Source organism: Scyliorhinus canicula, chromosome 11, assembly GCF_902713615.1.
Source record: "Scyliorhinus canicula chromosome 11, sScyCan1.1, whole genome shotgun sequence".
In the NCBI taxonomy this organism is placed as follows: Eukaryota; Metazoa; Chordata; class Chondrichthyes; order Carcharhiniformes; family Scyliorhinidae; genus Scyliorhinus; species Scyliorhinus canicula.
The window spans coordinates 151,187,629-151,199,978 of NC_052156.1; the positions used below are offsets into that span (position 1 = coordinate 151,187,629).

At 43.7% G+C, this 12,350-nt stretch overlaps 1 protein-coding gene across 3 annotated transcripts in view; it reads left to right on the forward strand.

The window, feature by feature from the left end:
• Positions 1 to 4,552: 4,552 nt before the first annotated feature.
• Positions 4,553 to 12,350, forward strand: part of LOC119973505 (tyrosine-protein phosphatase non-receptor type substrate 1-like) — a 37,058-nt gene continuing 29,260 nt past the window's right edge. Inside the window, exons 1-3 of one of the 3 annotated variants that reach the window (XM_038811745.1) lie at positions 4,553 to 4,777; positions 5,696 to 6,055; positions 9,944 to 10,255. In XM_038811745.1, coding sequence (XP_038667673.1) covers positions 4,720 to 4,777; positions 5,696 to 6,055; positions 9,944 to 10,255 — 730 coding nt within the window. In that variant the 5' untranslated portion in view covers positions 4,553 to 4,719. The remainder of the gene's footprint in view (positions 4,778 to 5,695; positions 6,056 to 9,943; positions 10,256 to 12,350) is intronic. The other 2 variants (XM_038811744.1, XM_038811742.1) reach the window with 2 other exon arrangements.

Sequence of the window (12,350 nt, forward strand, 5' to 3'; positions counted from 1 at the left end):
ACCCACACTAACAAAACGGTTAAGACAGCCCGAATGAGAGCACCTGTCATCTGAAACCCAGCTGTTACTCATATTACTCATGTCAACAAGAGCTGTGTCAAAAAGGTGGGTTTGGTTAATCTTTGGCTGGTTTGTTGAAGAGAGAGATTGTTTACAAATGGAGAATTTTAGGAATATTGGCTTCTAAATACTGGGACAATTGAAGGGCTAAAAGCATGGTGTTCTAGTGTGTTTGACTGCAGTGGTCATGTTTTTTCAAAGGATTTTGTTTTTCTTCAGCGTGTGAAATTGACCAGAGGAATGTCGTTTGACTGGGGAAGTCCTTGGGGAGTTAATATGCTTTACAGCCTGCAGAGATAGTTTGTTTTTCAACTTCGGAGATGAGGTCATTGCTGTGTGAGCCCAAAAATGCACAGAGGCAGGAGGTTTTGGAGAAGCTTTGGGAAAGAGAAGAGGTGAATTCTCATCTGCCCAAAATTGAGTCCACAATTATCTCAGTTGGATAGTTATAAAAGAGTAATAATATGTAAAGCAGAGCAGTCTTGTCTGGGACAAAGAAGAAGCTGAAACACGCCAGATGAACCAGATTTTTGACGATATTCAGCCAGAGTCTGAAGGGGTTCCAACCAGAGCCAAATCTGTTTTCTCAAGCAAGTATTACTCTATGCTACGCTAATTTTAAGATTGATTGAGAGCTGTATGTTTCTACTCTTGTTGTTTAATGGGAAATTGCACAGTAGTGTTAAGGGTGTTATGGGCCAGGATTTAGAGAACCCCAAAGTGTATCATAGATTTCACCTGACCCACAATGTTTAATAGATTGTGGTATGGTAGATTGCTCTACAGGTGTGGTACAGCAGAAATGGAAAAGTATTTTTTAAGGCAAAGCAATGTTTATTCTATGAACTCAAGTTAACCTTTTTTAAAACATACAGTGAACATCTTAGCAACCATCAATTCAAATAAACCCCTCAAAGACTACAACACTAAGTAATCCTTTAAGCTTTCCTTTTAACATCCATACGACTTAAAAACAAAACCTTTAACAGAATGTTAAAGTCACTACTGAAAACATTTATAATTATGAAGTCACCAAATGATCAAGAGATAGTCTTTTGATGGCAGAGAGAACAGCAGTACACCTGCTTTGTCTGGCTTCAGTTCCAATGCTAAAGAAAAACTAAAACACACCCTGCAGCAAACAGCCTAAAACGAAAGTAAAAAGCCGACAGCCCAGCTCCACCCACTCTCTGACATCACTGCAGTAGTAAACACCCATTTCTTAAAGGTACTCCCACTACAGATATTTATATACACACCCATTTATAAACACCCATTTCTTAAAGATACTCTGACATGACAAGGGGTAATTGTAAGCTGTTCTTTTCGGGTGTGAAGTTAAAAGTTTAATATTGTATTTATAATAAAGTTTTGTTTTAGAAATACCAAAGCCCTATTTTTTCATGCAATCACTTCTGGAGCAAATCATTCTTTCCACACGGTGTTACAATAAACTAAAATATTCGGGTTTCAGATCAATATCCTAGCAATATCCAATATCCTTGGGATCTGGCCTGGGATCATAAAATACTGTTGAGGCAGCATTGTGTATTTCTTAACATCCTTCTTATGATAGCGGGCAATTCTGGACGGTCACTAATATTCTCAGGTCAGCTCAGGCATTCTTGCCCTACGGGGGTGATCAGTGTGCTGTTATTAATCCTGTTCTGATCCGTTGGTCTCGGGGATATTTCCCTTTTTGTACCAAGGGAGGCGGGATCAGCACCCCTACCGGGGCCCACAATTATTGGGTGTCTTGGTGATTCTTCTTCTCTTCGGTGATGTGGTCTCCCCAGCTGGACCTGGCTTAATTTTTTCTTTAGTGCAAATGGGGTCAGTGCACTGCCCTGGGTATGGTTGGTGAGGTGCTGAACCATCTGAGGTGTCTGTTTTGGGGTGTATTGGACGTCCTGGGAACAGTGATTCCTATGTGTCAGAGTGTACTGGGCTAGGCTGATCTGGTGCTGTGGCTGATATCCTTTTGCCCCTTGGAGCTTGGGATTTCCCTTCTCGAAGGCATTTATTAGGGACTTCCTGAGAGGCTGTTTCTTCTGTGCAAGGGGTCCTGGAGTTGAGCCAAGTCCAGTACTTTGGTTGATATCCTGTTGCCCAACGCCCCCCCCCCCCCCCCCCTAATGGGAGGGGCACTTTCTTGTTTGAATGAGCCGCTTGTTCTCTTCTTCATTAATGGGTGATTGGCGTGCACCAGGGGAATATGAAACCATGGTTGGTACTTTATCCTTTGTTATCCTTTGATCTACATCTGGAAGTTCTAGTTCGCCTTCCTTTCTGTTTTTCTTGGGAGGCCTTTAAGGCATCAATCATTATCTCAATGCGTGTTGTCAGTCCGCTCTGTATTAATGTGGGTTGGTTCTGTACTGGGCCTGAGATTAGGGTTGTATGGTACCTTTGTAACTCACCTTTAGAACTGGGGTTTTTGTGTTATTTGTTTGATTGTTTCATCTTTTCTATAAAGAATCTGTGATTTGTTCCTGCATGGTGCAGACAGGTCTGGGGCGGGATTCTCTGCGCTGAAATCGCGCTCGGCACGGGGGCAGAGAATTACCCAAAATAGGCTCCCACACCGGCATACAGAGAATCGCCACCAGTTGCGCTCGCGCGTTCGATGCGCCCGGTTGGCGATTCTCCGCGCTCAATGGGTCGAGTGCCCAGTGAGTCCCACTGGCATCATTTGCGTATCGGGGACAACCGTTCAGCGGGTGCGCTCATTCTGGGGGGGGGGGGGGGGGGTGGCCTATGTTCCTCCCCGCAGGGCTCCGCCATGTTGCATGGGGACCGGCACGCATATGGCCGCTGCGCGCATACGCGGACTAGCAGGGCCCCATATCCAGAGCAGTAGCTGCGGGGAGCATGCCGAGGCCCTGCCAGCCCCCTGAACAGCGCAGAATGACTCCGGACTTTTTGAAAGAATTTGGACATTTTCGGAGAATCCCACCCCTGGTAACTGAGGAGAGGTGTGTCATTGGTGCCTCTCATGCTGATGGAGTTTTTTTTAAAGTACCCAATTTATTTTGGGGGGCAATTTAGGGTGGCCAATCTACCTAGCCTGCACAGCTTTGGGTTGTAGGGGTGAGACCCATGCAGGCACAGGGAGAATGTGCAAACTCCACACCAACAGTGACCCAAGACTGGGATCGAACCCGGGTCCTCAGTGCCCTGAGGCAGCAGTGCTAACCACTGTGCCATCGTGCCACCCCACACTGCCGGTGTTGAGGGAGATATATTTTGGAGCATATCCAAGCATGGGCTGGGATTCTCCCCTACCAGGCGGGGTGGGGGGTCCCGGCGTATTGGAGTGGTGTCAACCACTCCAGCGTCAGGCCTCCCCAAAGGTGCGGAATTCTCCACACCTTTAAGGACCAAGCCCTCACATTGAGGGGATAGGCCCGCGCCGGAGTGGTTGCCGCTCCGCCAACTGGCACGACCGGCCTTTAGCGCCCTGCCAGCCAGGGCCGAAAGGCCTTCGCCAGGCGGTGGACGTCCGCGCATGCGCCGGTGCGTCAGCGGTTGCTGACATCATACCGGCGCATGCGCAGCGGAGGGGGTTCTCTTCCGCCCCTGCCATGGTGAAGGCCATGGCGGGGCGGAAGAAAAAGAGTGCCCCCACGGCACAGGCCCGCCCGCCGAACGGTGGGCCCCAATCGCGGGCCAGGCCACTGTGTGGGCACCCCCCGGGGTCAGATCGCCCTGCGCTCCCCCCTCCCCCAGGACCCCGGATTCCACCCACGCCGCCATTCCCGCCAGCACCAGAGGTGTTTTGATTCCCGCCGGCGGAATTGGTCTGTCAGCGGCTGGACTTCAGCCCATTGGGGGCCGGAGAATCGCTGCGGGGGGCCCGCTAACCGGCGCGATTCCCACCCCCACCGATTCCTGGGTGGCAGAGAATTTGGGCCACGGCGGGGGCGGGATTGACGCCGGCCCCAGGCGATTCTCCCACCCTGCGGGGTGTCGGAGAATTCCGCCCATGGTGTGTAAAGCTTATCCTGATCTCTCATGGTAATTGCGAGTAATGGCAGCACAGGAAGGTGTGTGCCATTTCATCACGTTTTCATGGCTACGTCCTGTTTCTCCCTTTTTCTCTTGTGGGTCTGAGAGACATCAAGTTCTGTCTAATGATTGTGTGGACCCAGCTGTTCTGGCCCCCTCTCTATTCATATATATTGAACTGTTCTTTGGCTTGCTTGTGATGTGCCATTTTAGTAGTTTTGTTGCGTTGTTTGTAAACATGTAAAACCTTAATAAACACACCTTTTTAAAATAAACATTGCTTCAGCTTAGGTACACTCTACGAAAAGCGTCTTTAGAATGCTCAGTCTCTGTGCTCTAAGAGCGATCTAAATCCAAGGCAGTGACAAATTGATCAAGTGTTTAATCAACATAGAAATCCAACATATGCAATTCATCTAACTGTCATAGCTGCATATAAATCATTAGCCTGACAGCACTTGCCCCCATTATGCCCTGCCGGCAATTGTCTTGTCCATGTGCTTTCGCTCGTTGTTCCATATCCGTTTGTACTTAAGGTAGCAGATTATCTCACGATTTACAAGAAATAGGTTGCGCTGAACGGGCGGGGTGTTGAGGTTTTCACGTGATGCAGTCAGTGTGGCTGGTGATTCCTGACAAGTAACTTCTCGTATGTGTGACATGATGGTATTATTTTGCCTTTTCCTAGAGTTACTGTTCGCCCTCTCAGGTACGTGACACATTGATAATACTTTTAGTTTGGAAATCTAAACTAGAGAGACATTAAATTTGAAGTTAGATCTGTGTCTAATGTCATTAAGATAATTTACATGATATGGATTTCCTCCACTGAGTTTTTGTAAAACGAGGATAGGAATATTTCAGTTTTACCTAAATCAGCGATATCTAAATATATTACCTGCTTAACTTCCACCTGATTTCATTGCCAAGTTATAGTTTAATTGTGCAATATGCCACTGTATCCTGGTAAATGCAACTGAAAGCTGTAGGGAATGGATGTAAACTTTTCAAACAATCATTGTAGACGCCAGAAATTAGTTGGTTTATGCAAAATAAACTATCCGATTCAAAGATGCTTGAATCACTTGCTGCATGTGCCGTTCGTGAACAAGCCATTGATGTTGCTCCATTTAGCTTTCATAAACTACCATTCCGTGCTTTTATCCCCTCGTATAGTACTTGCTCTTCGGACAATGCAGTTTTAGTAAAATACCATAATATTCTCAGTTATTAAGGTGGATATAGATAATAATGCGTTTCATTCCATACGGTCTCCCGTTACTACAGTATAATGCATTCGGATTATGTTGTAAACGCTGTTTATATTTTGAGTCCGGTCTTGTTCTTGTGTTAATCGGGTAATTTGTGACCATCGTGATACTAAATTCCTGTTTGTTTTTAACACCTGGAGAAGCTTCTTTAAAACAATACGAGGTTGAAAATGCAATATTAGATGTTTAGGAACAGGCACATCCAGCACATTGATGTTACCCCAAACAAATATTTCATTCCTATTTTAACAAAGAAATTAAGAGTTAACGCTCCAATGAAAATAGCAGAGGAGTTTCACATGGTATTCACTTTTATTACTAATAATACCCAGTGGGATTTTGTATTGCTTTTCAAGCTGGACAGCGCATTGGCCAAGATTTACGGCAGCCTGAAAATCTTTCTGCCACAAAAGGAGACTTGATCGCGTTAAATTGTTTCTACTCAGTACCTGTTCTCCAAAGATTCGAAGCATGGTGGATTTTCCAAAATCACAGCCGGTGTCCTCTTAAGATCATCGCAAACGTTTCGGCCATTGGACCGCAAGTAATTCATGCTCGATATTCTGCAACGCACAACTCCAGGCAGAAAACGTTCACTTTAAGGATTACTGATGTTCATTTCAATGACACTGGAGTCTATCGCTGTGAGATGTTTAAGACCGCGCCTCCACCAAGTGGTAAATTGATCGGCAAAGGAACGATGCTGAAAGTAACCGGTACTAATATCTAACTATAAATTAGATGTCCTGGCTATATTATTTGGTATATTCGTGCAAACTTTCCGCTGCAATGAATTTTGTACAGTCCCGTGTCAGTCAGAGAGATGTGAGAGGCCTCGGGTTTGATTGTCAGGATGTGGCGAGTTGGCCTCAGTGCCCCAGAGGTTTCCACTCGATCTTTATCAAGTTTTCCAGATGTATATAAATGACATTGATGGAGGACAGAATCGGGTCTCCGTAGCAGAACAGCTTCGTTATTTCTTAGGTCAGATGCTGGAGGGGGACCTCTGGCATAGTACTCCAGTGGTGAATGGTGGGAAAAGGAGTGACTGCAACAGTCACATAAGGGTATAAATTAGAAAACCACGACCAATATTTGAGATAACAATGCTTGGAATACTGACAGCATTAAAATATAATATATATATTAAAATTCCCTTCACCCTACCTAAATATGGTTGTATTTTTCTCAATCTGCTGACGTTAACATAATCGTGAGGGAGACTCTGAGATAGTGTTAACATACGTTTACCATTACTAACCAAAGTACATATTTTTATCCCATGCTTAAAATATTGGAATAATTGGAGCAAAGGCTGTTTGACATCTTGAAGATTGAACATTGAAATAGCATTCCTCAATTTGAGCTACTAAAATAAGTTTGGTTATTTTAAAAATCCATCATAATAACACTGATCTTTTCTCAGCCCTTACTTTGCTAAAGGCAATCATGAAGGATTTAGTACATGCGTCTGCTATTTTTTGCTACTCTACAATTTGACACTCCTCTCTCCAGTTTCACCTCCCTTTTTAATGATTCTCTTTTTGATATACTTATAACATACTGCAGTCTCTCTTTTGAAGAGTTTTGAAATTGTTTTCTCTTAATTTCTCTCAACTAATCTATCCATACAATAATTAAATTACTTATTTATTTGACTAATTAGCTGACAACTTTAGAGTCAGAAAATACTGGAAACATTAAGCAAATCGGCAACAGTATCTGCCGAGGAAGGTGCAAGTTGACTTTTCCAAGCATAACACTCCATCAAATTTCCTGCATCTGCAAACCTTTTCTTTTTCTAGAGTGTTTGGCACACCCTTGAGAAACGTTAATTTCCTTTGCAGAACAGTGAAAAGAGGGCACACAGCACTAATTTCCCAAGTGATCTAGTTTGTAAAGATAACTCATGGAATTTCAGAAATCTCCATAAAAATGAAATCTGCAGAGAACTATGCACATTGTGACTATCAGTGCTCAACGAAGGTCATGATTATAGATCCGAAAGCATAGCACTGTTTAGTAATGAACTCCTCCAGGAGGAGAAAGAGGCAGACCTTGCTTCCCTGGTAGCCGGAGACAGATACTATTAGTTTGGAGGGACACAAAGCACCTGAAGTCGGAAACCTGGCTATCGGACATGGTTAGCTTTCTTTGTTTGGAGAAAATCAAGTTCGCCTTGAGAGGGTCACTGTTGGGGCTTGCCCGGAGGTGGCAACCGTTCATCGACTTCTTTGCAAAAAATTATTCGGGGGGGGGGGGGGGCTAGTTTAGCTTAGAGTAGGGGGTTAATAAAGGTGGGACCTGTAAGGGAGGGAAACGGCTTTTGCACTATGTTTATAGTTTCATGTGTGTTGTTATAATACCAAAAAATACCTCAATAAAATGTTTATCAAAAAAAATAATGAAACCCACCATTAAAACATTTGTTTGAAAAGAAGTATCACTTTACTCAGCGGAGCAATAGTGTTACATTGAGAGAGAAAAGGATAGTTTGCCTATCGTGTTACATATTTAAATGTTGGTTTTTCAAACTATGGTATATTTTTGAAAAGAAAAATCATTGTTGGATACATAATTTATCATGAATAATGGTAGCTACTAAGAAGTATTATTTTAAACAACAATGGATTTTTTACTGTACCTTCGTTTTAAAACAAAAATACCGTTTCACTATGTGCAATGAATTTTTACTGTACCTTCGTTTTAAAACAAAAATACCGTTTCACTATGTGCAATTAATTATCTGCCTCTGTCCACTTTAAGTCTGATATTAATAAGAAAATCCAATAGTAGAAATTAACTCGACAAATGAACATTTTTTGGAGCAATATATTGTGCACTGCGGCAGGTCTGGCAACATCAGGGGAGAATGAAAAGTGCTGATTGACACATCGAACAGTACAGCACAGAACAGGCCCTTCGGCCCTCGATGTTGTGCCGAGCAATGATCACCCTACTCAAACCCACGTATCCACCCTATACCCGTAACCCAACAACCCCCCCTTTAACCTTACTTTTTAGGACACTACGGGCAATTTAGCATGGCCAATCCACCTAACCCGCACATCTTTGGACTGTGGGAGGAAACCGGAGCACCCGGAGGAAACCCACGCACACACGGGGAGGACGTGCAGACTCCGCACAGACAGTGACCCAGCCGGGAATCGAACCTGGGACCCTGGAGCTGTGAAGCATTTATGCTAACCACCATGCTACCGTGCAACCAATCCTTTATTGCTCATCCAGCAAATTTGCAAATGAAGTAATATAAAAAAGAATGAAAAATAGAAAGCCAAATGCCACTTTCAGTTCAAATCCACAAAGTGCAAGTGTTAATTTATAGATTGAGAACAATAAAAGCAAACTTGCACCCAATCAAAATTGGATTGAGACTCCTGCAAATTCTTTCCGCATCCGAGTTTAATCAATCATTTTTTTTAAATGTTCGCCATTAGATGTGGGTGGGAGACAGGAAGATTACCTAAATTGTTAAAAGTAAGTGACCAGACTCTCAGCTACCAGGCAGTCACTGTAGAGGGCTGCTGTGGCCCTCTGATCCCCGTTGCTCCAGGGTGGGAGTATTTAAAGGAAGTGTCAGTATCACCCTCTATTGCTGTTTGCGGAAAGATTACTAGCGCCACCAATATGACTCTTAAGTGGGCACTTAACTGTGACTCTAAGTGGGCACTTAACTGACCCTAATTTTGTTTCTGTCGAAGCTGAGAACGGAAAAAGTTGACCCCGCTTCCGGGCAAGATCACTTGGAATGAGCTGGGGAGCCGACCCAACGTGAGATTCTCCATTTTTGCTGCTGGTCCTGTCTCCAAATACAAGATTTCACCCATTGTTTTAAAACAGTGGTTAGGACCTTCAATGTGGCTGACATCATTTATTTGTTTTGGGCGGTGTGAGTATATTCAAGAGTGGTTGATGTCTCACTTGTTTAATAATAATATAATAATCGTTTATTGTCACAAGTAGTCTTCAATGAAGTTACTGTGAAAAGCCCCTCGTCGCCACATTCCGGCACCTGTTCGGGGAGGCTGATATGGGAAATGAACCCGCGCTGCTGGCATTGTTCTGTATTACAAGCTAGCAATTTAGCCCACTGTGCTAAACCAGCCCCTAATTCAATTGAGTGTGACCACAGGACAAAGAACAAATGTCAAAAGGCTGACAGAATCAACAAAAGAGACAGTCAGGTGTGGTTGAGGGCAGCACGGACTCAATGGGGCTGAGGCAAGAGAGCTTGCAAACACAGAAATCTGAGCGAGGCATCAGTGGTGGGCGAATGGAAAATTAAACAAATGACAACGGATGCCGGGGTTAGGCTCGACAATGCCTCACACAATAAATGTTCAAACAGGGGTGGGCAGATTGTGGAATCTGATAACTAAATCGAAGACTGGGTGAAAATTTGTAAATATTTAGTCACATTTAAACACATCATATTCGATTCCTAGAACCCCACCTTAAAGTTTAAGATATATGTGCACGGTAATATAACTTAATTTTAGTAGCTTTGATACTCGAATGATTGAAATGCACACTGATCTCAGATGAGTCCAGTTCCATTATTAATCCACATTTCTGCCCTCCAGCTCGGCCTTCTCTTCGGCTATTTGCTTCCGCTGAAGAAACTGCATCTTCACCTTCAGTTATTGTCACATGCTCCGCATACAGGTTCTATCCAAATATGATCACAATGATGTTCCAGACAGCCTGTCTCACCAACCAGCTCACCAATGGAAGCTCACCTAACCTCGATGGAACCTACAACCATACAGCTTTCATTAACATCTCCATCAAAACCTGCACCAACTCAACCAAATTCACTTGTCTAGTTCACCATCCAGCATCACAGTCCAAGATAAACCACACTATCTTCATTGATGTACACCCAACAGGTGAAGGTAAGGTAAAAACATTATCAGCTTCTTCAGTGTATTTTCAGAGTATTTATATGCAAGAGTACAATTTTCTTTTGATACATGGTGGAAGGATTGTGTCACTTGCTATGGGTGAGATAAACCGATTTTAATGAAAGTCAATCAATGCAAACCCCACACCTCTCCTCTCTTCCCTCACCCCTCCTTCCTCCCACCTCTATTCCCCTTGCCTCTCTTTCCCCCCCCCCCCCACCTCTTTTGATTGGAAATTATATATGTCAATATGATGAACAGATTGCACAGTCTGAAAACAGACACTGCTGCTAATTTTCACACAAACAAATTTCCATTTCCGTCCATTGCTGAAATAGAAACGGAAGCTACATTTCCTGTGGTTTCTACTGCTCTAAGCATCTTGAGCTGAGCAGGTTGCATTTTAGCTTATTTGACACCAGGGTCTGGATTTCTTTGTCCAGCCAGAGGTGTGAAAGGTGGGTGGTGGTGATAGCTAATTCCTGTGAGGGACGGCATCTTCATCCTCCTCAGTGACTGCCTCAGCAGTTGGAGCACAACTGCCATCTACTCCAAACATCTCTGCCACTAACCGGTAAAGGCTACATAGTGCGGCCTGCATCCTATGAATGGCAGTGCACAGTTGCTGCATGTGTGCTACTGCATATATCTCTCCACGAAGTTGGCCACTCTTCATATGGAAAAACTCATGCACTCCAAGCCTTGAGACATGGTGGTGTACAGGAGCTGAATGGACTCCTCCATTCTCAGTCCATGACCTCGGGAAACTCGACATGTGGACGCACACAACCATTGCTGCAGGTTTAAACGGAGCTTCCTTTTCTTTGGCTTCTGGAAGCCTGCATCTGTGCTCAGTTTTGCAAGGCCATGCCTGTCCTCCATTTTTGCAAGGGTACTGCCCGCAGCTGCCTCTGCCTCCTCCTGCACACCTGTGACATGTTCATCACAGTGCCACCCTCCCTAAGCATGTGGGAGAACGCACTGAGTTGGCAATACCTGATGGAGATTGCCACTATAAGGAGTGATGGTGTTTGCTGTGCTCTGGCAGCACATGGTCCAGTGATGGAACAGGAATCAGTCTTCACAGCTCAATGTCAGAACCTGTGGTAGACATGAGACAAGATCATTTCCTAATGCAGCTAAGTTTTCGCATGCTGTCAGTCAAGTAGAGTTTAATGCATTCCAGTTTCTATTCAGCATTACCAACTGAGTTGCCCATCCTGCCTTCAACACTTGCTTGTGGTCAGTAAATCTGGTGATCGCTATGGTTCGTTCTTTCATACTGGTGGCAATGCGAAGCATGGGTAACTGTAGAAGACAGGTATTTTAAATACACTTAATATAGGTAAGAAGATTGTTTAAGACAGAAATATTAAATCCCAGTTTTAAAATGAAAGAAATATACAACTTCCAAACTCAGACATGTGTTTGGGAAAAACAGAACCACTGATAAAAACATCACATTCTTTCAAGGACAGCAGCGAAATCCCATGGGCTGTAAGGTGAGATAATTAAAGGCTCCATTGTTCTGATTCAAAAGCCACTTGTGATAACAGCCTGAACCACATTCCATAACGTATGCAAGCCGAAACATTTTAGACTGTGTCAAAATACAGTTTCATTTATATTTTCGGAATAATAGCATGATGAGATGACTAACGTCTCAATTGTTGCAGATAAGCAACAATTGGAAGTGGCGTTGCATTGGGAGGATGGATGGCTTGTTATCAAATCAAATCAAATGTGTTTTGAATATAGCTTAAACCAATTAGGATTATATTGGGGTGTGATCGGATCGCTTAAGACAGATATGAAAGAGTATATCCATGGATGATTTGGCCACCATTTTAGACAAGAAGACAGAAAGACAGGAAGACAGAGACAGAGAGAAAGAGACAGGAAAGAGACAAAGAGAACAAGACAGAGAGAGAGAGAGAAAGTAAAGGAAGAGAATTAGAAAAGAGTTCTGTATTCCTATTTCATTTTCATACTTTGACTTCAGCCTTTGTATAAGATACTACACTAGGGAAGGGATTCCCTCAATTATCCATCCTGCCGACTACGCCAAGTGTAGTATCTTTGAATC